General features: G+C 39.4%; 1 protein-coding gene across 3 annotated transcripts; it reads left to right on the top strand.

Annotated features, from left to right (window-relative positions):
- The first annotated feature begins 170 nt into the window (after window positions 1-170).
- On the top strand, window positions 171-25208 carry THAP12 (THAP domain containing 12). 3 transcript variants are annotated; one of them, XM_055320592.1, is made up of 6 exons: window positions 180-238; window positions 6392-6429; window positions 11918-12038; window positions 15614-15721; window positions 20087-20123; window positions 21875-25208. In XM_055320592.1, the coding sequence occupies exons 3-6, from the start codon at window positions 12024-12026 to the stop codon at window positions 23806-23808; spliced, it is 2094 nt and encodes a 697-aa protein (XP_055176567.1). In that variant the 5' UTR covers window positions 180-238; window positions 6392-6429; window positions 11918-12023; the 3' UTR covers window positions 23809-25208. The 3 variants fall into 3 exon arrangements, with proteins under 3 accessions (XP_055176568.1, XP_055176567.1, XP_055176566.1); XM_055320593.1 differs by lacking the exon at window positions 6392-6429 and having other exon boundaries at window positions 171-238; XM_055320591.1 differs by lacking the exons at window positions 180-238; window positions 6392-6429 and adding an exon at window positions 573-873.
- Window positions 25209-26062: the final 854 nt, after the last annotated feature.

Below are 26062 nucleotides of genomic sequence, written 5' to 3'. Positions count from 1 at the left end.
GGGGGAAATAAAATCTCCCGCACGTCTCTTCAACTTGTGCACGCAGGTCTGCGGAGAGTGTGCAAATCAAGTCGGCAAGGTCTTCCCTGATTCCGCGGCCCTTCAGCGTCTATGGCGATTTCTGCAACAGAGGCCTAAGTGGTGGCAACGGAGGCAAGCAAGGAGAGAGGCGCCGGTGATACTCCGCGCAAGCTCTCCCCAGATCTGCGGAAACCCGCGCACGCCAAACCTACCGAAGGTACCGGGGGCTCGGCCGCTCGGGAGTCCCAGGAGACACGCCCGCATGCGCAGTGTCCACTCCTCGCGGGGTAGGCTGTGCGCAGGCGCACTGCGGCAGCCCGCGCCAGGCCCAGCCCCCGCCTCGCCACACCCAGGCCGGCGCGCTTCTTTGCGCGTGCCCGCCTGTGGAGAAGTCGGCGGAAAGGAGGGGCGGGGGAGGAAGGCTGAGGGAAGAGAGGGCACCCCCGGGCGCCAGGGTGCATTGTGGGAAGGAGGCGGCAGCGTCCCGGGCGGGCGGGAGGTGCACCAGCGGCAGCTGCGGCGGCGGCGGCGGTAAATCCTCCCGGCCGCTCACAGCACTGTGGAGCCGCGTCCCCAGCCCGGCCTCGGACCGCGGCGCCCCTCCTGCCCCTCGCGGCTTCTCGCCCGCCGCCCCTCCCCCCGGCGCGCCGGCCTGGCCGAGCCGGCCGGCCGGCCTGGCTCCCCTCCCCGGCCCCGACGGGCGGGCGGGCTGCCCTGAGGAGGCGGGGAGGGGAGGGCTGGGCCGGCCGGCGGGTGGGCGACGATGCCGAACTTCTGCGCTGCCCCCAACTGCACGAGGAAGAGCACGCAGTCGGACCTGGCCTTCTTCAGGTTCCCGCGGGATCCGGCCAGGTAAGCGGCGGGCGCGGAGCCGGCAGCCCCGGGCCCACCCCCGAGGCGCGCGCTGCCAGCCGCCGGCCGCGGGGCCGCGGGGCCGCGGGGCTGCGTGGGGAGTGGGCCGCGGGCCGCGGTCGTCGACCCCAGCTTCGGCCCGAGGTGGGCCACAGGCCTTGCGCCGCGCGCGGGCCGGGGGCCGCCCGGGGCCCTCGGAGCACGTGCGCCAGCGGGGGCTCGGCGCGGCGGGCACCACCCGAAACACGGGGCGACTGGGGCGGCGCGCAGGCGAGGTGAGCCGGGTTCGCCCCTGGTCGGGTGCTGGTGACCTCGGGCGGGTCGCTCCGCTCTCTAGGCTTCAGTTTCCTCAGCTGTCAAAAGAGGGACTTGGATTCTGTGATCGGGGTCACCAGGGCCCTTCCCTCTCCTTGCCGCCACCTCTGCAACAGGGTTGCTTTTTTAGTCTGCTCACCTTTGATCTCGTCAAGTCACAGTTACTTGCTACAGCGGACCTGATGTTCCTGGTTCAAATTATGGCTCTGACCGTTATTCATTGTCTCACTTGGTTAACGGGGGGTGGGGGGCGTGGGGTGGGAATTGATGCTGAGCCCTCTTCTTTGAGAGGGAACCCACACGCTCTGACTTTTTTTTTTTTTTTATGATAGTCAGAGAGAGAGAGAGAGAGAGAGAGAGGCAGAGACACAGGCAGAGGGAGAAGCAGGCTCCATGCACCGGGAGCCTGATGTGGGATTCGATCCCGGGTCTCCAGGATCGCGCCCTGGGCCAAAGGCAGGCGCCAAACCGCTGCGCCACCCAGGGATCCCCCTCTGACTTATTTTTAAAGAGTGACAGAGTAGGGACTGCGGGAAGTCTGAAGAATTTTCCTCGGTCTCTTGTTGATTCGTTCTTTTCAAACCAGTACTGACTGTGCCCACACTAGTGTTAGGTGTCAGAAATTCAGACGTGAATTGAGACAGTGTTGCTGCCTGCAGAGAGCTCACAGTCTGTTGAGACAGATGTAGAAGGCGATTGTAATATAGCATCCTATATTCCACAAATATTTTTTTTTAGTTTCATAAATATTTATTGGAGGCCTACTATACGCTAGGCATTGCTCTAAGCACTAGTGCACAGATGAACAAATCAAAGTACCTGCTCCTGAAGTTTATATCCTAGTGGAGGAAGACAAATATGTATATACAGTATGTCATGTGGTAAATACTATGGAGGAAAGGCAAATGCTGCAGGCTGGAGGAATAAGGAGTAGCAGGGGAGGCACAATTGCTATTTTAAATTGGGTGATCAGAGAAGGCCCCACTAAGGTAAATTTGAGCAAAAACCAGAAGTAGTTGAGCGGGCCAACCATGGAGATGTCTAGGAGAAAAGTGTTCTAGTCTGTGGAAACAGTAAATGGGAAGTCAAGGCATGCGTGTTACAGGTACAGCCAGAAGTCCATGGACGGTAGAGCTGGTTTAAGGAAGGAAGGGAGAGGGGAAAAAAATGAGACCAGAAAAGCGTGTGTATATTCGTATGGTAGGGGCAAATTGTGTAGGACATTGTAGGCCGTGTGAAGCACTGTGGCCTTTATTCTCAGTGAGACACAAAGTCATACAAGGGTTTAGAGCAGACTGACTATATTTATTTTTTAAAAGATTTTATTCATGTATTCATGAGAGACACACACACAGAGAGAGAGAGAGAGAGAGAGAGGCAGAGACCCAGGCAGAGGGAGAAGCCGACTCCATGCAGGGAGCCCGACGTGGGACTCAATCCCAGGTCTCCAGGATTCCGCCCTAGGCTGAAGGCGGCACTAAACCGCTGAGCCACCTTGGCTCAATAAAATCTTTTTTTTTTTTTAAGGCAATTGCAGTAATCCAGGTTAGTAGAGGAGGAGGTGGTAAACTTCTATTTGAGATACTTTTTTTAAAAAAAAGATTTTATTTATTTATTCATGACAGAGAGAGAGGCAGAGACACAAGCAGAGGGAGAAACAGGCTCCATACAAGGATCCTGATGTGGGACTCAATCCTGGGACTCAAGGATCACACCCTGAGCCAAAGGCAGACGCTCAATTGCTGAGCCACCCAGGCACCCCTTGAGATATGTTTTGAAGGTGAAGCCAACAGGATTTGTTAATGGTTTAGATGTAAGTTGTAAGAAAAAGGGAAGTCAAGAATGACTCAAGATTTTTTAGCTTGAGCCTTTGTTACTGAGCTATGGAAGACTGGGAGGAGCAGATTTGGTGGAGACATGTTAAAAATTTGGTTTGGGATGTGAAGTTTGAGGGGCTTGATAGATGTTCAGGAATACTCCAGAAATGAACTCAAAATGGCTCATATTTAGATCAGTAACCTAAATATTTTAGAGCTAAAACCATAAAGAGATTGGAATTTAGAGACATTCAGACTAGTTTGTAAATATGGATGTTCTCGGATTATAGAGGACATCTAAAGTCATGATCTGGGGTAAATAAAGCAGTGTATGTCTGGTGATTGAGCCCTGAGGCATTCCTGGTGTTTAAAGTTCAGGGAGGTGAGGAAGAGCTAGCTCAGAAGAGTGAGGAATAGCTGTTGGATTCTGTGGGAGCAGAGAAGGTGAGCACCTGAATCTGACTGGGCCTTAACCCTTTAAGCATAATTTTCTTTTTACCCAAATTTTAGCCCAAGGGCAGTCTTGAGAGTATATTTCACTTGCATAATGAGGACAACATTAGTTGATTCTGGACCACAGGTCATTTGTGTTGTAAACTATAGCGAATGCTCTTTTCATTACACTTTTTAGAGGGGGAGTATGGCCAATGGGGGTGTACAGTCTCAAATTTGGAAGGAGTTTTTAGATCTAGTGCAGTCTGTCCCCTTTGAGAATCTAACATAAGGACGTTACTTGAGAAAAGACAGAGACACAATTTTGCATTCCACTATCAAGGTATTTACAGACCCTTTAGGGGCCCTGTGCATTCCTGATAGGGCCTTTGCTGAAACACCTCTAATGACTATTCTGTTTTGTGAAGGGACACTTCAAGATTTGGACAGCTTTGGCTGTTGTTTCTTCCTTGTATTAAGTGGAAATATGCCTCCCTATAAATTATGCTTTGGAGGTCCTAGTTTTGTTCCTACAGTCACATTGAGCAAATCTGTTCTATTTTCTATGTCAGAGTCCTTTGAATACTTTAAGACCAAATTATGAACTTCTTTTTTAACTCTTTTAAACATCTTTATTGAGGTATAATTCACATATCATACAATTCACCCATTTAGAATGTATATTAAGTGCACTTTAATATACATTATACAGTATTATTGTATATTCAGTATATATTGCATTAAACATTTTGGTAAAACATATAACATAAAATTTGCCATTATACCATTTTTAAATATGTAATTCATTGGCATTAATTACATTCACAGTGTTGTACAGCCATCACCACTATCCATTTCTAAAGCTTTTTCATTACCCCAAGCAAAAACTGTAACCATTAAGCAGTAACTCCTTCTCTCCCCCCCACCCTGTCCCACCTACTTTCAGTCTCCATGAATTTGTGTGTTCTGTGTACTTCATGTAAATGGAAACATGCAATTGTCCTTTATGTCTGGTTTGTTTTAGTTAACATAATATTTTCAGGATCCTAACTTTTTATCCAAACCAAATCTTCTCCAACTAAGGATTTCAAATTCTTCTGTATTTTATAGTTTCTTCTTTACTGTGCCCAGAGTTAAGTATAAGAAAGAAGTAGTTTGGGATCCCTGGGTGGCGCAGCGGTTTGGCGCCTGCCTTTGGCCCAGGGCGCGATCCTGGAGACCCGGGATCGAATCCCACATCGGGCTCTCGGTGCATGGAGCCTGCTTCTCCCTCTGCCTGTGTCTCTGCCTCTCTCTCTCTCTCTCTCTCTCTGTGTGTGCCTATCATAAATAAAATAAAATAAAAAAAAGAAATAGTTTTCAGAAGTGTGTATTAAATTAATAACAGCATTTTTAGGATTATTATATTTTTTTTCTGTAAATGAGTTGTAGGGAAGGTTGATAAAAGATGACATTGCCAATCTATTCTTGAAAAGTTAACTACTGTTAACTAAAAGATAAATATTTTAATGCTATTAAATAGTACACTTTTTGTTATAGTTATAAATGCATGGACACTTTTATGAACAGCTATTTGAAGTAATTTAAAATTTAAAATAAAGGGCACAGTGTGGAATTTCAAAATATGCTACCTATTACTGGTTTAGAAAAAGTGGCATTAATGTGCTATTTACCTTTTTAAATTAATGTTTATGGTTTTTTTTAATTGAGGTACACTTGACACACAATGTTGAATATTAGTTTCAGGCATGCAATGTAGTGATTCAGTAAGTCTTTACATTATGCTATGCTCACCAAAAGTGTAGCTACCATCTGTCACCGTACAGTGCTTTTGCAGTACCAATTGACCATATTCCCTATGCTGTGCCTTTTATCTATTATTTTTTTAAAAGATTTTATTTATTCATGAGAGACACAGAGAGAGAGAGAGAGAGGCACAGGCAGAGGCAGAGGGAGAAGCAGGCTCTTTGCAGAGGGGGGGGCACAGGAAGAGGGAGAAGCAGGTTCCTTGCAGGGAGCCTGGCATGGGACTTGATCCTGGGTATCCAGGATCACGCCCTGGGCTGAAGGCGGCGCTAAACCGCTAAGCCACTCGGGCTGCCCAAAGATTTTATTTATTTATTTATTCATGAGAGACACAGAGAGAGAGAGAGAGGCAGAGACACAGGCAGAGAGAGAAGCAGGCTCCATGCAGGGACCCCGATGCAGGACTCGATCCCAGGACTCCAGGATCACACCCTGGACCAAAGGCAGGTGCAAAACTGCTGAGCCACCCAGGCATTTCCCCCCCCCCTTTTTTTTAAATTTTTATTTATTTATGATAGTCACAGAGAGAGAGAGAGAGAGAGAGAGAGAGGCAGAGACACAGGCAGAGGGAGAAGCAGGCTCCATGCACCGGTAGCCCGATGTGGGATTCGACACGGGTCTCCAGGATCGCACCCTGGGCCAAAGGCAGGCGCCAAACCGCTGCGCCACCCAGGGATCCCCATTTCCCCCCTTTAAAAACAACAAAACAAAACAAAACAAAACAACTATAAAATAATCGAATCAGTTCACCTAATATTAAAGTGAAAAGAAAAAAACCTGCCTAAATCTGGATGGCCCCAGGATGGTCTGACTAATATCAAGGCCTGGGGGTAGCTCATGGTGGAGCTCATCCCCAGATGAAGTGAGGTACAAGTAGAGCTAAAGAATTGCTCCTATTAGGGTAAGTTGGACAATTGAAGCCCTCTTCTTCCTTCTCAGGTTATTAGTTCGAACTCATTCCTGAGGTAGTAAGGTGTTCTAAGATTCTTTTGGCAGTTTAATCAAAGTTAACTGAGAATTAATGTACTCTGCCTTGTAAAATGTAAAAGTGAGTTTGGGGGCACTTGTGACCCTTCTAAGGAGTCTACGAGGTAAAAACTATTTCATGATAACTGACATTTTTTGCTTTTTTGTATTCATTCTTTCAGGAGTGTGCACTGGAGTTTCTGAGAGGCTCCATAACATGGTAACATCATTGCTCTGATTAAGTTGTCTGGTGTATTTTCTAAAATTTTCTAAGTTTGATTATATACATGCCAGTGTTTGGTAGACATTTTCTCAGAAATGAATGAAAGCCTGCTACTTCAAGGGAAAATTGACATTCAAGCAAAAATTAGAATTTTGAAAAACTCATATGCACCACTTTGAGCTTGACAACTCTCTTAAGACTTTCCTGATAGGATTGATGGTGATATTGATAAATGTGACTTCTTAAATTGCATAATGGTCATTTGCATAACTGTACTAATATTTTCCAAATTGACCAATTCATAATTTTACAAACACATGCACAAATAAAAGCTCTATTCCGAGTGTAAGATACACCAATGAATTTCAATGTAATAGAGTGAAAAAGCTTATTGGTCTGGTTTCAAATTCCACGTCGCAATTCATCTTTAAGTAACCAACACTTGTGGAGTTTTGGTGTAGTATTAAAGAAGAATATCCATAGTAATTTGGGTAAGAGAGAAATATTGTAATTACCTTTTTAAACTGCATAGCAGCTTAAAGCCAGATTTTCTTTATATACTTTAACCAAAGCCACATATGGCAACAGATTAAATACAAAAGCAGGTATGAGAATCTAGCAATCTTCTCTTTAAGTTAGACATTAAAAAGATTTGCAGAGGTAGAAAACAGTTCCATTCTTTTCACTAAATGTTTCTTATTTTGGAAAATGCATAAATTTTCATTAAAATATTATCTATGTTAACATATAATGGGATTGTGATTTTTAATGAATTAATAAACATTTTTTAAATGTACTTGGTTTTAATTGCTATAAGGATAAATACTGTTAAACTAAAGCTCTTTGGGTCCTCAATAAGAGTGTAAAGAGAGTGTGAAGTTTGAGAATCACCTCTATAAAATATGATCTTAAAGTGCTTTCATATCTCATTTAATCCTGTAGCCAATGCTGTGAGTTGCAATAATATTTCTTAGAGAGTACTTCATATTCTATATGCCAGGCACTGTTCTGCATATCTTACTTACATTATTTCATTTAATCTTCACAATAGGTTTTGTGATAGTCTGTGCTTTCAGATGACAATTAGCTAATGTGGTCAAAGTCCCACAGAAATACCTAAACCCCAAGAATAGGGTAAAATATGTGGTATTACCCAAACTTTTTGACCATGAAACTTTATTTCATTTTAATGGAACACTTGACCACTATTCCTTGAAATATGTTTTTGGAAATGCTGCAAGTAGGAAACCATCAAAGGGAAAAATAAAAAACAATGTAGTACTGAAAGGGTGATTAAGATGAGGATAGAAAGTGACCATTGGATTTGGTCAGATGGAAGTCATTCATAATCTTGAGCAGTTTCAGTGGAAAAGAGATAAAGCAGAAGCCTCCTTGGAATTGATGAAAGAATGTGAGATAAGAAAATGGAGACAGTTGGATAGAAGTGGACAGTGGATAGAACTGTAGGGTATTATGCCGAGTGAAATAAGTCAATCGGAGAAGGACCAACATTGTATGAAAAATAGTGAAAGGGATTAAAGGGGAAAGGAGAGAAAATGAGTGGGAAATATCAGAGAGGATGACAGAACATGAGAGACTCCTAACTCTGGGAAACGAACAAGGGGTAGTGGAAGGGGAGGTGGATGAGGGGATGGGGTGACTGGGTGACAGGCACTGAGGGGGGCACTTGATGGGATGAGCACTGGGTGTTATATGTTGGCAAATCGAACTCCAATTAAAAAAATACACAAAAGAAAATAGAGATAATGTGAAAAATAGCTAGTTTTGCTATGCAGAGAATCCAGGTTAATAGAATTTTTTAGTTAGGAGATTTTAGGCGTGTTTATACTGATGGTAATAATATAGTAGGATAAATAAAGGATGTTGAGAGACCATATACAGAGAGGAAGGGGAATCCTTCCTGTGTGTGCATGTATACATATTCATATACATATGTATACACATCTGAATCAGGAAGTTTCCTTCAAGAAATAACATTTGAATTAAGATCTGAAGGTTGATCTTTGCATAGGCTTTCCTTAGCAAAGGAAGTGAGAAAAAAAGAGGATACTAGGCTGAATAAACAGCATAGAAGATAGAAGTGATTGCAGTGACTTCATGAAACTGAAGTATGGCATGTAAAGGGGCAAAGGGACTAGAAGGGTGGTTTGATATGAAGATCGAAGGGTAGACAAGGTCCAAATTGTTCAGGATCTTATGACAGGCGAGGAATTATTTCTTTATTCTAAGAGTTGTGAGAAGCTACCAAAGGACCGTAAGTGGGCAAAACATTCTGAAATTAGCTTTTTAAAACATTTACTCCTCAGCATGGAAAAGGGGCTTGTAGGGAAGGGCCAAGACCAGTTTGGAAGTTAGAAGGATTCAGAGAGTCATTTCATTCTGCTAAGAGGAAAGGTTACATACAGAGTCTGGGGTATAGGGCACAGAACAATGACAGGGAGAGCTAGGAAAGGGGAGACAGTGGTCAGTTCGAGAGATAATTATGTATGCACTTAAAAGCATTCTCTTCATATAAAAGGCACCATAGATGTACTCCTGGCTCATTTTACTCAGCATTATGTTTGTGAGAGCTAGCTAGTTCATTCATTCCCATTCCCAAGAGTGCCACTTTCTCATCAACATTTGGTATTCTCTCTTTTACGTTGTAATCATTCTTGAAGGTATGTAGTAATATTTTGTTATGGTTTTAATTAGTACTTCCCTGATGACTAATGAGATTGAGCCCTTTTTTTTTCATGAACCTTTTTTCATGTGTATTGTCCATCTGGATAACCTTTTTATTGTAAGTTGCTTGATCACATCTGAGGCCCATTTTTATACTGGATTGTCTGATTTATTTGCTAATGAGACATAGCCAATACGTATCCAAAACATGTTTTTAGGATATGAGTCTATTGTTGGATATATGTATTGCAGATACATTCTTCCATTTTGTAGGTTGCTATTTCACTCTTCGATGGCTACTTTTAATGGAGAAAAGTTACAAACTTCAAAGTAGTGAAATTAATTCATCTTTTGCTTTAGAGTTTGGGCTTTCTGTTGCCTTCTTTAAAATATCTTTGTCTATGCCAACATAATGGAGTTAGTCTCCTGTGTTATTTTTAGAAGCTTATTATTTTACTTTCCATAGATCTCTAGTGCACTTGGTATTTATTTTTGTGCATATGGTGTGAAAGTAGGAGTCAAGATTAATTTTTTTTCATATGGCCATCAAATTGACTTAGCAATATTTATTGAAAAAAACTTTTGTCCTCACTGCTGCACAGTGCTACCTTTGTCTTAAGTATCCTCCGCTCTCCATTTTGTTTCATTATTTTATCTTGTGCCAATACCACACTGTCTTACTAAACTTTATAAGTCTTAATATTTGATAGTGTAAGTCTTCCAACTTTTTTTGCCCCAAGATTATATAGACTATTCTTGGCCTTTTGAATTTCTGTATAAAAAGTTTTTGAATTATCTTGTCATTTCTCTCTCTCTCTCTCTCTCTCTCTCTCTCTCTCTCACTCACACACACACACACACACACACACACACACGAACTTTTTGGGATTTTGATTGAATGAGTAAATCAATTTGAGGAGAATTGATATATTTAGAATTTGGTATACCAATTCATGAACTTGTATATCTCTCCATTTATTTAAGTTATTTAAAATGTTTTTCAGTTAGAGGGTTTTGCACATCTAGATTTACTAGATACTAGATTTACTTCTAGGTATTTGATTTGAAGACATAGATGTGTAGTTATTTGGGCTTTATTTGAGAGTGAGTGAGCAAGTGCAAGAGTGAGCTTGAGAGCATGAGCAGGGGGAGAAGCAGAAGGAGAAGCAGGCTCCCCACCTACCCTGGAGCCCAATGGAGAGCTGGAACCCAGGACCCTGGGATCATGACGTTAGCTGAGGGCAGATGCTTAACAGATTGAGCCATCCAGGTGCCCCTGCCCAATCTATTCTTGATTGAATCTGAATGCTTGTGGTATCAGAAAGCTCTCTCCACTTAGTTTAGACATAACACATAACACAGACAGTAGTATTCTGTATGGAAGGTGTTCAGAGATCTAAGAATTAAAAGCCAAACTTAGCTGTAGCAGTGTGGCCAGTTATTTTATAGTGAGACAGACAGTTTCTGTACCAAATATTTGGATGTTGAAACATGAAATGCTTATGAAATCATATTGCACAACTGTATGAAAACATTAAAATATGGACATTTGATATCATTACTGTGCAGTAATACTTCTTGGTTGAATGAAATGCTGTACAATTTAGGTGTGGTTTTAATTTCAGTTAGATAATCATTTCACCATGCTTTTACGTATTGAGAGTGGAGAGAATTAAGTATCAGAGTATATGTGTGTGGAAGAGTAAACTGTAATATTGAGACATAATATACTATGATGTGATTATAAAGTGGATGTCTTCAAATTTGTGACTTGTGACAATTTTTATTCCTAGAACTTTGAGGAATGAAGGAAAGATATAGTTGTAAACTGTAGCAAATTAACATTTCTGTACCTTCATTTCTTTATCTGCATAAGGTGAATAATGTACCCCTGTTGGAAAGGACTTAGAATGGTGTCTGATTCATACTAAGTGTTTAGTACACATTATCCTCGTTGTCATTATTGTTTTTCTGCAGATATGTAAACACCAAGAGGGCATGGACTTTGTTTTATTCACTATCTTCTACACCTTCTGTTACTACGTTGTATAGGTACAATTCCTGCAGCCATGGAGCTTGCAATCTAGTCTGTACATATTGTAGATAATAAATCATGTTCATAATAAAGGCAGATGAACACAAGCATCATGCTCCTATAGGAAACTAATGAGGGATCCCTGGGTGGCTCAGTGGTTTAGTGCCTGCCTTTGGCCCAGGGTGTGATCCTGAGGTCCCTGGATTGAGTTCCACATCGGGCTCCAAAACATGGAGCCTGTTTCTCCCTTTGCCTGTGTCTCTGCCTCTTTCTCTCTGTCTCTCTCATGAATAAATAAAATCTTTTTTTTTTTTTAAAGGAAGCTCTAATGATTTATAGAACATCTTTTTACTGATTTTTTTTTGCAATGACTTGTTTTATATCCTTGTTTAAGTTGAAATCCTGAAGGGAATGTTAGGCTGTAGGTCTCATGGTTCTGCAACTTTTTGCTTGAACTACTGATAATTGAGTCCTTTTTTGGTGCTAAGATGTCCTGGGAATTGAAAGACTCAGGTTTAAATTCTAGTTTTACTGCTGATTTTGTACATGACTCTGAGCAAGTTACTTCTTAATCTTGTCTATAATTGAATGTACTGAATGATTTTCTAGCTCTCATTTTGTTATCAGTCAGCTTCTCCAAATTATATTCTGCAAGGAGAAGGGAGCAGGAATCCATTGCCTGGAATATATATTTGTCTTATAGCTGAATGCTGAAATATAAATGTTGAGCTCATATTTCATAATTGCATTTTGATTTATTTATAGATGCCAGAAATGGGTGGAGAATTGTAGGAGAGCAGATTTAGAAGATAAAACACCTGATCAACTAAATAAACATTATCGATTATGTGCCAAACACTTTGAGACCTCTATGATCTGTAGAACTGTAAGTAATAGAAGAGCTTCGATTCTTTGTTTTCTCTCTCAGTATCTGTTTGGAAATTGTAAAACTTTATTAATGTTTGAATGTATCCTTGCACCCCACCACTTTTTTTTTTTCCACCACTTCTTTTTAAAGATGAAGACGAATTTGGAACTGAATAGTATCTATTTTGTTCTTCAAAACCTGGGATTTTTTTTTTTAACCCCCGTTTCTGATGCCCCATTCCTACTCACTAGGGGTTGCCATTTTTACATTTCTTATTCAGCCTTCAGAGAATTTTGGATGATTATTAAAGTGTTTAAGGTAGAGTTTGTTTTTACTTGGAGCAGCTTCTCCAGAGCTTTTTTTATAAGTGAAATCTTCATTGAGAAATGGAGCTTTTTGTTTTTATGTTTTCATATGTACTGTTAGAATCAACCCTTAATTTTTATGTGCAAGTTACAACAAGAAGCAAATCATATAATTAATATGAAAAAATTTTTCCATCAATAATTTGCAATTTCATTTCAAAACCTGGATCTCTAGCCTTACTGCTGTCAACTATGTGAGTTTGGCCAAGTCACTTTCCCCTTCTGGGCCCCAGATACTAATAAGGATATTAAACAAGATAATTCCTGAGATCTAACATTTTTAACCCTCTGTGATTCTGTTATTGCTGTGACTTATAGGAGACACAAATAAGGCAGATTTGATTGAAAAAAAGCAGATCTGAAACACTTTAGAAACTAGGAAGACAGTTTTGTTCAATAATATATTCTTGTTTAGGTATAACTGATGTATCATCTCAGATATTGGGATAGACATAAACTTGATTTGAAGATACACTATATATTGTTATGCAGCAATGTATTTTGATATTTTTTTCAGATACATTTTGCAGAGGCATCAGAAAACTAAAGAATGATTGGGTTATTTTATTTCTCAAAATTAATTGAAGCAGATACTTGTGAAGTCATTGGGAGGTGAGCCAATTCCGGTTCAACAGTTTAATCACAAATATTTGAGGGATATTTTTGCCTTGCTGTGTAAGAGGGTAATAATGATCAACCAAAATAAGGGATTTCTTGTATTTAAAAGGCAAACTACTTTTATGTTCTTGACATTAAGTAAAAATATCCCAAATTATTATTTTAAAATACAAGCCATATACATTTTAATTTTAGTAATAGATATAGTCTCTTAAATAGATAATTCCAATAAGATTAATGTGAGAAATATAAAATTATAGTTTACTCATATTCATGTTTAGTCAGAGCATAGGACAGAAAGAAGAGCTGTTTTTTTAAATCTCCACGATTCTTCAGTCTTGAATAAATTAACACAAATACGAGAAAATGTTCTTTCTACACGTGTAGAACTTCTTCATGTAGTAGTAAATTTTTTTTTACTGCTATTGCTGGCTTATATGATATCTATATCCAAATGTTTGAGAGTTTTGGCTTCATTAGTTTGGTGTTGAAGGTCTCATCAGTAGACATTCATAGTTAGTTCAACCAAAGCCTAATAGAATCTTTGATGGTAGAGTAACATCACTGCTTTATGCTCAAACTTTAGTTCAGCAGTTAAAGATTAAATCTTGATACTGAGTTAAAACGATGCACATAAACTGAATATAGTTCTTTTTGGCATATAAACTTATAAGTAAATATTTATGAAAAGCAACATGTTTTAATTCATGTTCTATCTTTTGGCTTGTGATAGCTTTGCTTTTTATATAGCAAAGTAATTTGATTTGAATTTAAGAAATTCATTAGGAACATTTTATCCCTCCTCTCCTTGTTGAATAATTGGTAAGATATCAAGAGTTGACTGTGTATGTTGCGACATTTGCTAAATGGGGAAGATGAGATATTTGGAGTATAGTATAGTTTTTGCTCCCTTCAGTGGTTGTGTGCCTAATCAATCTCCGATTCAAACTTCCTAGTAGACTCAGGATGCTTGGACTTCCAGACTCAGCACTGGAAGCTGAGTGTCATTAAGAAATAGATTTTTTTTTTTAAAAAAAGTTGTTTTCTTCTTTGTGTTTTCTGTGAGGTGTGGGGTTGAACTAGAAAATATTGAATCTGAATAGAAGTACTTCCGAAATGTGTTTAGCAACTCTTTAGATAAAACCCGCGATAGTGTGTTCCCTTTAGTTATATATGTTTCTTCATATCATCCTAACCTTCCTTTCCTGGGTGAAAAAACATAGGAGTTGTTATTTTTGTTTGGCATATGAGCATGCTTTAATAGTCAGCTTTGAAACAATCACTGCTTCAGAGAAAGCTTTTTTTTTTTTTTTTTTTTTTTTTATTTATGATAGTCATAGAGAGAGAGAGAGGCAGAGACACAGGCAGAGGGAGAAGCAGGCTCCATGCACCGGGAGCCCGATGTGGGATTCGATCCCGGGTCTCCAGGATCGCGCCCTGGGCCAAAGGCAGGCGCCAAACCGCTGCGCCACCCAGGGATCCCCAGAGAAAGCTTTTTAAAAAGAATGTTTTGTCTTTGTCAATGCAGACATGTGAAGAAATTAAGGGCACTGTTTCTTTGCACTAGCTGGGGGGAATGTATGCAGTTATTCATCTGTTGCTCTTCCTGTTAATAAACCTCTTGTCCCTATCTGACCTCTGGGTTGGCTGTTGAAGACTGTCAACATCTAAGTATGCATCCAGCTTCTGGCCAGGTTGGATTAGGTTAACAGGAATTAGAATTGAGAATGGTCATCCTTCAGTGATAAAAACATTAGAATTAGAAATTTAGAAATACCTAGTTCGATGTTTGCAAAAGTCCGATTATGCATATCATGATATAAATGGATTCAAGTGGCACGGGAATCAATTTTTATCTTGGGAGTTTTACAGTATGTGTTAAAAATATAAGTAGCTCATCAAAATCATTTTATAGTTTAATGCTAACTTAAAAATGAGTAGATTATGTAAAAGTGCGGGTGATGGTACGCAAGCATTATCATTAGCATGTGAATAATTTCATTTTGGGAAATACTGGTCTAGTTCAATACTTGAATTTTATTCAGAAGAGGAAACTGAGGTCCAAAAAGGGAAAGTATTCGGCCAGGATCTCCTAGTGAGTAACTGGTAGAGTTTGGACTAGTTCCTAGGTCTCCTGTGTCCCACCCAGTCCAATATTATTTCACTGTACCTTGATGCTTCTTAGTAATAGTAGTGAAAGTAGAGTGAACAGCAGGTAAAGAAGAAAAGAATTATTAAGAACACATAAAGATAGATTGATAAACTTTTGTGCCTGCTGTAGATTTGGTGGCTCATGGAAGGGCAGAACAGATGGAGTTGCTGGGAGGATGAATTAGAAGTATATATGCAAAATGCAAATACATTTAGTTTTCTGTGCCTACCATCAATTCCATTCCTTAATTTAAAATAGTAAGATTACCAGAAGGGCAAAAATGCAACAACAAAAAAAAGAAATAATAAGCTTATCTAGACTGACATCATCATTCTTTAAGTGTCTACACTTTAGAGCTAGAGTTGAAGGAGTACAGGGAAGTCATTAACATAGCATTTTCTTTATGTGTAATATATTTTTGCAGACTGTCTCTGAATTAACACATTTTTCTTTTTCAGAGTCCTTATAGGACAGTTCTTCGTGATAATGCAATACCAACAATATTTGATCTTACCAGTCATTTGAACAATCCACATAGTAGACACAGAAAACGAATAAAAGAATTGGTACGTCAATGTGCTTTTGGCTTTCCCACCTCCTATAATACTATGAAATCAAATATAGAGGCACTAATGTTAAAATTGAACCCAAGTTACTCTCTATTTCAAAGGTAACACGGGAGGTGAATGCTGTGGTTATTGAAGTAGCATGGATGTAAGATGATTAGTTTAGTGCTTAAATCAGAAAATCTTTCTCAGATTTAGCCTATTGATACTCATTGACTTGGGCCAAAGTGTGCTGTCAGCATGAAACCACTAGTACATTCCTTTCCTGGGGAGGAAAAAAAAAATAACAAAAAACACTACCTTTTCTTTTGTAGTAAGGAAAGTGGAGCTGAGGGATATTTCCAGAATTCAGCACAAAGGGATAGAGAAAGGGAAAGTATAAAAGTTAAGATGTGGATACTTTTACCTAAAGGTAACGGTTCTATCACTATTAAGTACTGGCAGGGTTAGAAAAAGCTTTTAAATCTCTGTATATGACATCATTTATGCATGTTTTTATATTCCTTTGATACTCTTTAGTTGTAATGAATGATTGAAACCTACCTGTATTTTGTTGATGTTAGGTGAACAACATTAAATTACTGAGACTCCTTAGTCTGTGACATTCTGTCATCGTTGCCACCATCAAGACCCTTATTTTTCTTCCCCTTCCCACTATTCCCATTCCCATTTCCTCTCCTCCTTTTGGTATCCATGCTAATGTATTTAATATTTGTCATTTCAGTCTATCTACTGTGTGCTTTCTTAAGACAACATTTATCTAATTTTCTCATCTTTTCTGTTACTATATTTACCTTTCATATTTAGATCTTTGATCCATTTATAGTTTGTATGTCTTTATTACCATAGCTTTATAATAAGTAAGATTACTTTCAAATATAGTGATTTAATAACTGTTCTTTTTCAAAGTTGTCTTAGCTATATGTGGACCTTATTCTTTCAGAGGAATTTGAGAATTCTTTTGTCAAGTTATAGAAATTGTATGGGGATTTTCATCGTGAATGCTTTGAATTACCATTTTTGCAATATTAATTAGTTCTATCCATAAACAAGAAAACAGCTATCAGGTAATAACAGTCATTGACAAAACTGAATATTCATTCTTTGAAAACATGATTAAAATACTTTTAGAGGCACCTGGGTGTTTCAGTGGGTTAAGTGTCTGCCTACAGTAGGTCATGACTGGAGGGTCCTGGGAATCACTGCTCAGTGGGGAGTCTGCTCCTCCCTCTCCCTTTGTTCCTCTCCCTGCTCCTGCTGACTCTGTCTCAGATAAAATCTTTAAAATAAAATAAAAATACTTTTAGGAGTGTACAAAATCAAAAATCTGAAAAAACTTCAGAATTTTTGCTGCAGTTCTTTAAAAGATAATATGGGGATGCCTGGGTGGCTCAGTGGTTGAGTGTCTGCCTTCAGCTCAGGGTGTGATCTTGGGGCCCCGGGATGAGTTCCACAGTGGGCTCCCTGCATGGAGGCTATCTATCCCTCTGCCTCTCCCTCTGTATCTCTCATGAATGAACAGATAAATAAATGAGGACAATATGTACATCTTCCTTAAATTACTTCCTAAATTCACTATGGTTATTGTCGGTATAGATTATGTATTCTGGTTGAGGTTGTTTCTGGCAATTTTGAAGTCCCCTTTTCATTCATCCTAATAGTTCACCAAGTTTTCTATGTAGTTGACTGTATCATCCTCCAGATTTGCCTCTTCTTCCACTTCTCATAATTTAAAATTTTCCTGTTGCCTGTGTTACTGTTTAGTCAATCCCCTAACGTGTTGAACAGTCCCAGGAATGTCACAGCTGCTTCATTTGCCTTGTTGCATTAAGTGTGACATTTGTTGATATTGTTAGATAGTTTTATCAAGTTAAAGAGATTTCTATCATTCTCTTTTAGTCCTAATGTTCAGAATTTTTATCACGACTTACTGAACTTAGAAGCTTTCACTGCATCTATTGAGTAGAGAAGTTGACTTCTTTTTTAAGGTAGTGAATAACATTGATGGATTTTCTGCTGTTGAATCATCTTTGCGTTCCTGTGATGAACCCTAATTGATTGCAGTATCTCTCTTTGATTTAGTTGGTTAATATTTAAGATTTTGCATTATAATTTTAAGTGTTGTCCTGTAATTTTCTTTTTGTGTACTCCTCTTATCCAGTTATGATACCAAGATTCTATTATAAAATTAGTTGGATAACTTTCCTTTTTGTCCTCTCAATTTTTCTAAAAATAAATACTTGTATAAGGTATATACTATCTGCTCTTGAAAGTTAAACCATAAAGCCATCAGAAGGCTTGGGGTAGATGAGGGAATGTTTTGATTGCCATTTTGATTTATTTATTGTTTTTCTCTTCTTAAGTTGTATTTATTTTCAAGAGTTTATGAACTGCATGTAGGATTTTGGAATGCTTGGTTTTTTTTTTTCTGAAACTAAGGTTTTAATAGTGTTTGGAAACAAATAGTAGTTACTTTTATCAGTGATTGCTGCACTTGTGGGCTATTGTATTGGTTTCTTTTTGATGTAGGAGATTTACTTTTTGCTCTTTTTCTGGCTTCTTGAATGTTCAGCTCATATTTATGTGTATTCAAGGCTCAGTGTGTTTTAGCTGTATCCCACAATCATAGAGAGCTTTCACTGATTAGCCAGGAGTGTTTTATAATTCCCCTAGTTCTTTAACATAGGATTATTTTTGTTTTTAGTTTCCAGGTATTAGTTTATTTTTATTTTTTTTTAATTTTATTTATTTATTTATGATAGTCACAGAGAGAGAGAGAGGCAGAGACACAGGCAGAGGGAGAAGCAGGCTCCATGCACCGGAAGCCCGATGTGGGATTCGATCCCGGGTCTCCAGGATCGCGCCCTGGGCCAAAGGCAGGCGCCAAACCGCTGCGCCACCCAGGGATCCCCTATTTTTAAAAACCATATTGTAGGGACGCCTGGGTGGCTTACCAGTTAAGTGGCTGCTTTTGGCTTGGTGTGAGCCTGGAGTCCTGGGATCGAGTCCCACATCGGGCTCCCTGCATGGAGCCTGCTTCTCCCTCTGCCTGTGTCTCTACCTCTCTCTCTCTCTCTGGGTCTCTCATGAATAAATAAATATAATCTTAAAAAATATATATTGTTTTTATTTGGAGTCTTATTTTAAGTGATACATAGAGGATATATATAGTCTATGTGATACTGATTCTTTTCTACTTTTTGCATCTGTTACTGCTATTGAAGTCTGATGCCAGCCCAATTCTTGTTCTTTTTTTGAGATGATCTGCTTTTTTCCCCTCAAAGTCTTTATTTTTTTTCTCTATACTTGACATTTGTGTTAAGTATGTCTAAATGGTTTAATTATCTGGACTCACATCTCTCATATCTTTAAGTTCTGAGAAATCCACAGTTTTTATTTCTTCATGCATTTCTTTCCCTCTGTTTGTTTTTCTGGTATTTCTCTTAGATGAGTGCTGACACTCCACAACAGTCTTCCACATCAGCGTTCTTAATAATATGTAGTAGGGGTGAGGCGCTGGGCCACTTACCACTCTGTCGCTCTCGTTTCCCTGTATTCTGCCCCAACTCACATGCCTTACTACAGACATACTCTTGCAGGTCCACTATCCTTGCTATTGCAGCTCACATGATTAGGAGGGAATGTTCCAGATTGGCTAGCCTACTGACATTTCTTGTCAGCAGTATCTTGTTCCCATATTGCCTACCAGATACCCTGCTAACTCCAGCTGTCACTGGTTTTGCTGCTTCTCTGCCCCAGAATAGTAATGGGGTGGGTTGTGATTTAAGCATTGTGAGGGGTCAGAGGGAGATAAAAGGACACAACTGGAAAGTTCTTCCTCAGTCCTGTAGGACTGTAGGACCCCTGTAGGTATGTACCACTTGGCACTCTGCTGCTGTGTGCATCCATTTCTCTTCCATACTGGCTCTGTGTTACTCTCTGCTTCCCAGGGATTTCTCATAGCTCTTGTGTTAGGTTCTGGGATCCAACAACTCTCCCCTACATGGCGTGCCCCAGTATTGGATTGAGAAGGACATGATTTGTGACCCCTTGGAATGCCCATCTTATACTTCCGTGCCTTTTATTAGCCAGCAAACACTTATAACCCAAAATGATGATTTAGGTATAAAGTAAGTTAAACAATATATTCCTTCCCCTCTAGTATTTTATCATGAGCTTGGAGTTATTAGGTAAATTGTAGTTCTGGCTTTTCTGTCATCTCTGTTTAAAGAATGTTTTCTTTAGAAGGAATTTGTGCTCTTGAATTAAATTTGAATCAAGATATGCTTTTTACTTATGAATCTATAGTGATGAATTAGAGTTGTTTTCTTAAAGGTGTTTTTTTTTTTTTTTCTTATCATTTAGAGTGAAGATGAAATCCGGACACTGAAACAGAAAAAAAGTAAGTGATAGTGTTAATGACTCAACTTCTGAATGCCTTTTAAAAAGGCCTTGACCTGGTAAGAACAAATAAATAAGTTTTATATCCAAAACCTACCGTGAGAATGATGTAAGAGTGTAGTAGGCATTGTCTCATGGTCTAGAATTGTCTGAGACTGAAGTGTTAGTTTAGTTTCTTGATTGAGTGCTATTGTGCCATATACTTAGCTTCTCCCCACTAGGGCTGTGTTCTCAGTGTGGCACACAGAGTGTCCTAATGTAGAGAAAGGGAGTCCACAGTAACGACAAGAGCAGAATTTTTGTCCACCCAATGTGCGGTGCATATTAAGTTCTAGATACCTTTTTTTTTTAAATTTTTTTTTATTTTTTTATTTATTTATGATAGTCACAGAGAGAGAGAGAGAGAGAGAGAGAGAGAGAGAGAGAGAGAGAGGCAGAGACATAGGCACATAGGCAGAGGGAGAAGCAGGCTCCATGCACCGGGAGCCTGATGTGGGATTCGATCCTGGGTCTCCAGGATCGCGCCCTGGGCCAAAGGCAGGCGCCAAACCGCTGCGCCACCCAGGGATCCCTCTAGATACCTTTTTAAGGAATACATGTTATGGGAACACTTAGCCCAATAGAGGGTAGGAGCCAGAAGTCTTTCTGTAGGTACTGATGTCTGACTTCTGTCACCTGAGAATGAGGACTAGAAGTCATTTTTGTTCTTGTCAGTGGTTACTGTTATTTCTCCTTCTTTGTCTCCTACTACTACTGTGTTGCTATTATTATTACTATCATTAACATAACTGTGTTGTACTAAGTATTCTAAGTGCTTTACTTAATTGACTTAATTCTCACAGTAGTCCTAGAGTAAGTACTATTATTTTCCCCCTCTGTTATATGAGGAGACCTGGAGTTGGGCAAAGGAGGCAAGAGTATTTTGTGCAGAAGTAGAGTGGTTTGAAGCAGAGTGCCTGATTTGGGCAGTTATACTCACTTTGTTATTGGAACTTCTAATATCCCATGATGTTTAGAAAATGAACCTAGAAGGGACCACAGGCAGGGTCCAGGATTGTGTGTATGACAGTGGGCAGGGCACTAACCTCAATGCCTCGGTTTTCCTATCCAAATACAAAGAGATTAGGCTGATAATTCTAGTAGTCAATGTTGCCCTAAAAATTGCCCAAATATACTTTATGTTTTTTTGGCTTGTGTAACTCTTCTCTCCCATATAAAACTGTAGCTTAATTTCACAGAAACTGCATCAGCATGGGCCTTAGAGTCAGACAGGCTTGGATTTGAATTTTACCTTCATCCTTCTAACTACATCTGTGACCTTGGGCAATTATTTACTTTCCTCAATTTGTCAAATGGGGTTGATAGCACCTGCCTGTAGAGGGAGAAATGTGATCCATATAAATTGCCAACACCGTGCCTCAATAAATATTAGTTCTCTTTTCTTCTTTCTAAGAGCTCAGACTGTTACTGCTTTGTATATGTTTTATGTGACATGCCTTGTTAAGCTTATCATTTCTTTATTAACAGCATTTACGTGTAGGACTAAAATATATCTGTATACAGTCTTTGTCTCCTCCACTAGAATATGTCTTATTTTAACCTCTATATCCAAGTCTGTGATCCAGTATGTGTCTTGTGAATGTTGAATGGATGAGTTTGTGAATTTTAAATATTTAACCAATCAAAAATACAATTTTTTGTTTGTATGTTTCTTCATGAGCCTGTTTATAAAATCAGTTCTCTGTTTTCTAGTTGATGAAACTTCTGAACAGGAACCCAAACATAAAGAAATAAACAACAGCAATGCTCAGAACCCCAGTGCAGAAGAAGGGGGTGAAGAACAGGATGAAGACATTTTACCTTTGACTCTCGAAGAGAAAGAAAACAAAGAATACCTAAAATCTTTATTTGAAATTTTGATTCTTATGGGAAAACAAAACATACCTCTGGATGGGCATGAAACTGATGAAATCCCAGAGGGTCTCTTTACTCCTGATAACTTTCAAGCACTGCTGGAGTGCCGGATAAATTCTGGTGAAGAGGTTCTAAGAAAGCGTTTTGAGACAACAGCAGTTAACACATTGTTCTGCTCAAAAACACAACAGAAACAGATGCTAGAAATCTGTGAGAGCTGCATCCGGGAGGAAACCCTCAGGGAAGTGAGAGACTCTCACTTCTTTTCCATCATCACTGATGATGTAGTGGACATAGCAGGGGAAGAACACTTGCCTGTGTTGGTGAGGTTTGTTGATGAATCTCATAACCTGAGAGAGGAATTTTTGGGCTTCTTGCCTTACGAAGCCGATGCGGAAATTTTGGCTGTGAAATTTCACACTACAATAACTGAGAAGTGGGGGTTAAATATGGAATATTGTCGTGGTCAGGCTTACATTGTATCTAGTGGATTTTCTTCCAAAATGAAAATTGTTGCTTCTAGACTTTTAGAGAAATATCCGCAAGCTGTCTACACACTTTGTTCTTCCTGTGCCTTAAACATGTGGTTGGCAAAATCAGTGCCTGTTGTGGGAGTATCTGTTGCATTAGGAACAATTGAGGAAGTTTGTTCGTTCTTCCATCGATCTCCACAACTGCTTTTGGAGCTTGACAATGTAATTTCTGTCCTCTTTCAGAATAATGAGGAAAAGGGTAAAGAACTGAAGGAAATCTGCCATTCTCAGTGGACAGGCAGGCATGATGCTTTTGAAATTTTAGTGGATCTCCTACAAGCACTTGTTCTATGTTTAGATGGTATAAATAGTGATACAAATATTAGATGGAATAACTATATAGCTGGTCGAGCTTTTGTACTCTGTAGTGCAGTAACAGATTTTGATTTCATTGTTACCATTGTTGTTCTTAAGAATGTTCTATCTTTTACAAGAGCCTTTGGGAAAAATCTCCAGGGGCAAACCTCTGATGTCTTCTTTGCAGCCAGTAGCTTGACTGCAGTGCTGCATTCTCTAAATGAAGTGATGGAAAATATTGAAGTTTATCATGAATTTTGGTTCGAAGAAGCCACAAATTTGGCAACTAAACTAGATATTCAGATGAAACTCCCTGGCAAATTCCGCAGAGCGCAGCAAGGTAACCTGGAATCTCAGCTCACCTCTGAAAGTTACTATAAAGAAACTCTAAGTGTTCCAACAGTGGAACACATCATTCAGGAACTGAAAGATATATTCTCAGAACAGCACCTCAAAGCTCTTAAATGCTTATCTCTTGTACCCTCTGTCATGGGACAGCTCAAATTTAATACATCGGAGGAGCACCATGCTGACATGTACAGAAGTGACCTGCCCAATCCTGACACACTCTCAGCTGAGCTGCATTGCTGGAGAATCAAGTGGAAACACAGAGGGAAAGATATAGAGCTTCCATCCACCATTTATGAAGCCCTACATCTACCAGACATCAAGTTTTTTCCTAATGTTTATGCATTGCTCAAAGTCCTATGTATTCTTCCTGTGATGAAGGTTGAGAATGAACGCTATGAAAATGGGCGAAAGCGTCTCAAAGCATACCTGAGGAACACTTTGACAGACCAAAGGTCAAGTAACTTGGCTTTGCTTAACATAAATTTTGATATAAAACATGATCTGGATTTAATGGTAGACACATATATCAAACTCTATACAACTAAGTCAGAGCTTCCTACAGATAACTCAGAAACCATTGAAAATACCTAAGAGACTTTAAAAGTAGGCTTTCTCTTATGTTTGATATTTGGAAAACTCTGTAAGAAATTTGAAACATCTTACAGAAAGAAAAACTGTCAGGTGTATGTAGGCCACTTAATCACTGAATATCTTGACTTATTGACCTCTCATTAAGTACATTAGCCATTGATAATCTGCCTATTTAAAATGGCCCCTGATTGAACTCCTGTGCTTTGGAGACATAACTGTTCTTCCAGAAGATAGCATTGAAAGTGCCACATTACACTTCTACGGGATCTCTGCTAATAGCACTTGGGAATTGTTTTAGTTAATTCATTTTAGACATAACATTTATTATCACTGGATCCAATTGTCGGGTATTTGAACTATCAGTTCTTAGGAGAAAATAGATTTTGAAGAGGTGTCGGAAGAAGGAGTACATTTTGTAAAATGTTACAATGAAGCTCACGAGTGACCTTTGAATAGTAGGGGTTTTAGTATGTTAAAAATCTATAATAGAGTTAAGGGAGTTACCAGACAGAGATAAAAGTGAGCTTGCCAAGCAAAGATTTCTGTGTAGATTTTGTCTTTATCAAATGAACTTAAAGGAACAAGTTATACTTAAAGTTTGAATGAGAGAACCTGCCATTGTTCCACATTGGGTTGTTGCTGTTTACATTCCTTTGTTGAGCCTACATCCTCATGAGCTGTTTAGCAAGTATATGTTGAACATCTATGTCTTTGTAAGCTTTTTAGCAGGTGTATGTTGAACACCTCTGTTCATGGTCAAGACAGGATCAGAGGCCATGGATACTGACAACTGATTTGTCTGTTTTCCTCTGTCTTTTTCCATGACTATATCTACTGCCTCGTCTTGATTTATAAACAAAACCTGGAAAACCTACAAAAATAAGTCTTTTGTGGTTATCTAGGAATAATACAGAAAATATTGCTGTTATTTTTGGTGAAGAAAATCAATTTTGTATAGTTTATTTCAACCTAAATAAAATGTGAATTTTGTTTAAAGTTCAGGTACATTATTTTTGGTGAGAGACAAAATGGACTCATGGTAAATTCTTTTTTCAAAAATATCACCTTCACAATTGAAGATAGGTTTTTTTGGGGGGTGGCATTTGGTGGAGTGGGTGGTCATATGGTTTACTACTTGGAGTATATAAAAGACAGTTAAGAAATTACTAAATCATAAGGTTTCTCTAACTGATATTTTTAAATATGTGCTATATGACCCCATTACAGGTTTTCAGGATTTGTATAATTGTTGATGGCTAAAATGTAGATGAATTAATGTAGTTGCAGAGATGTCGTTGAATTATTTTATGTGGGATATGTTAGTGTTAACTTGAGTTTCTGAAGACAGAATGGGGTGCATTTGCAAAGTGCAGGCCTTAATGATAGCCGGCAGTGCGTTTCCCTATCATGGACAAGGCTGGCAGATATGTCAAATCAGGACACATTACCTATGTACATTATAAAAAAGATAACAGAGTTTATCTTATAGCCAGAGCTCTAAGAAGTGCCTCTGTCTTTGGCAGAAAGAACTGATCAGGTTCATGCTGGCAGGATGACAATGAAGGAGACAGAGCTGGCCTTCTAATACCTGCTTCTAGTTCTTAAGATACTTGGGGAGCCTAGGTGGGGGCTAAGTGGGTTGGGCTTCTGAGTTGAGCAACCAACTCTTGAGTTGAGCCACTGACTCTTCATGTCAGCTCAGGTCTTGATGTCAGAGTCATGAATTTAAGCCCTACATTGACTTGGGCTCTGTGCTGGGCATGGAATCTACTGAAAAAAAAAAAAAGAAAAATGGTGTGACCTTGGTAGATTATTTAACCTAGGTATGTTTCCTCAGCTATAAAAAAACCCCACTTATGGTTGTGCTGTGAAAGGGTAGATAATTCATCATCGATTACCTATGACTGCTTAACAACATCCCAAAACCTAGTGACTTAAAAAATGTTTATCATTTCTCAGTTTTGTGGCTTGGTTCTTTTTCTAGTCTCATGTGGGCACTCTGCATTCAGCTGGCAGATTGGCTGGGGGCTGGGTGGAACAGCTGGCCCTCTCCATGTGGTCTTTTATATCTTGGTCTTAGGGCATAGTGGTCTCAGAGTACCAAGAAGGCAGAGGCAATGGCATCAAAGCCTGAGCTCAAGAACTCACAGAACACTACTTTTACCACGTTCTTTTGGTCAAAGCAAGTCATAAGGCTGGCCCAGATTCAGGGATGAGGAAACAGACTCCTCGTCATGATGAGAGGAGCTGCAGA

Source organism: Nyctereutes procyonoides, unplaced genomic scaffold (assembly GCF_905146905.1).
Source record: "Nyctereutes procyonoides isolate TBG_1078 unplaced genomic scaffold, NYPRO_anot_genome, whole genome shotgun sequence".
Taxonomy (NCBI): domain Eukaryota; kingdom Metazoa; phylum Chordata; class Mammalia; order Carnivora; family Canidae; genus Nyctereutes; species Nyctereutes procyonoides.
Note: the sequence above shows the minus strand (reverse complement) of the source record. Positions and strands in the feature narration are given on the sequence as shown.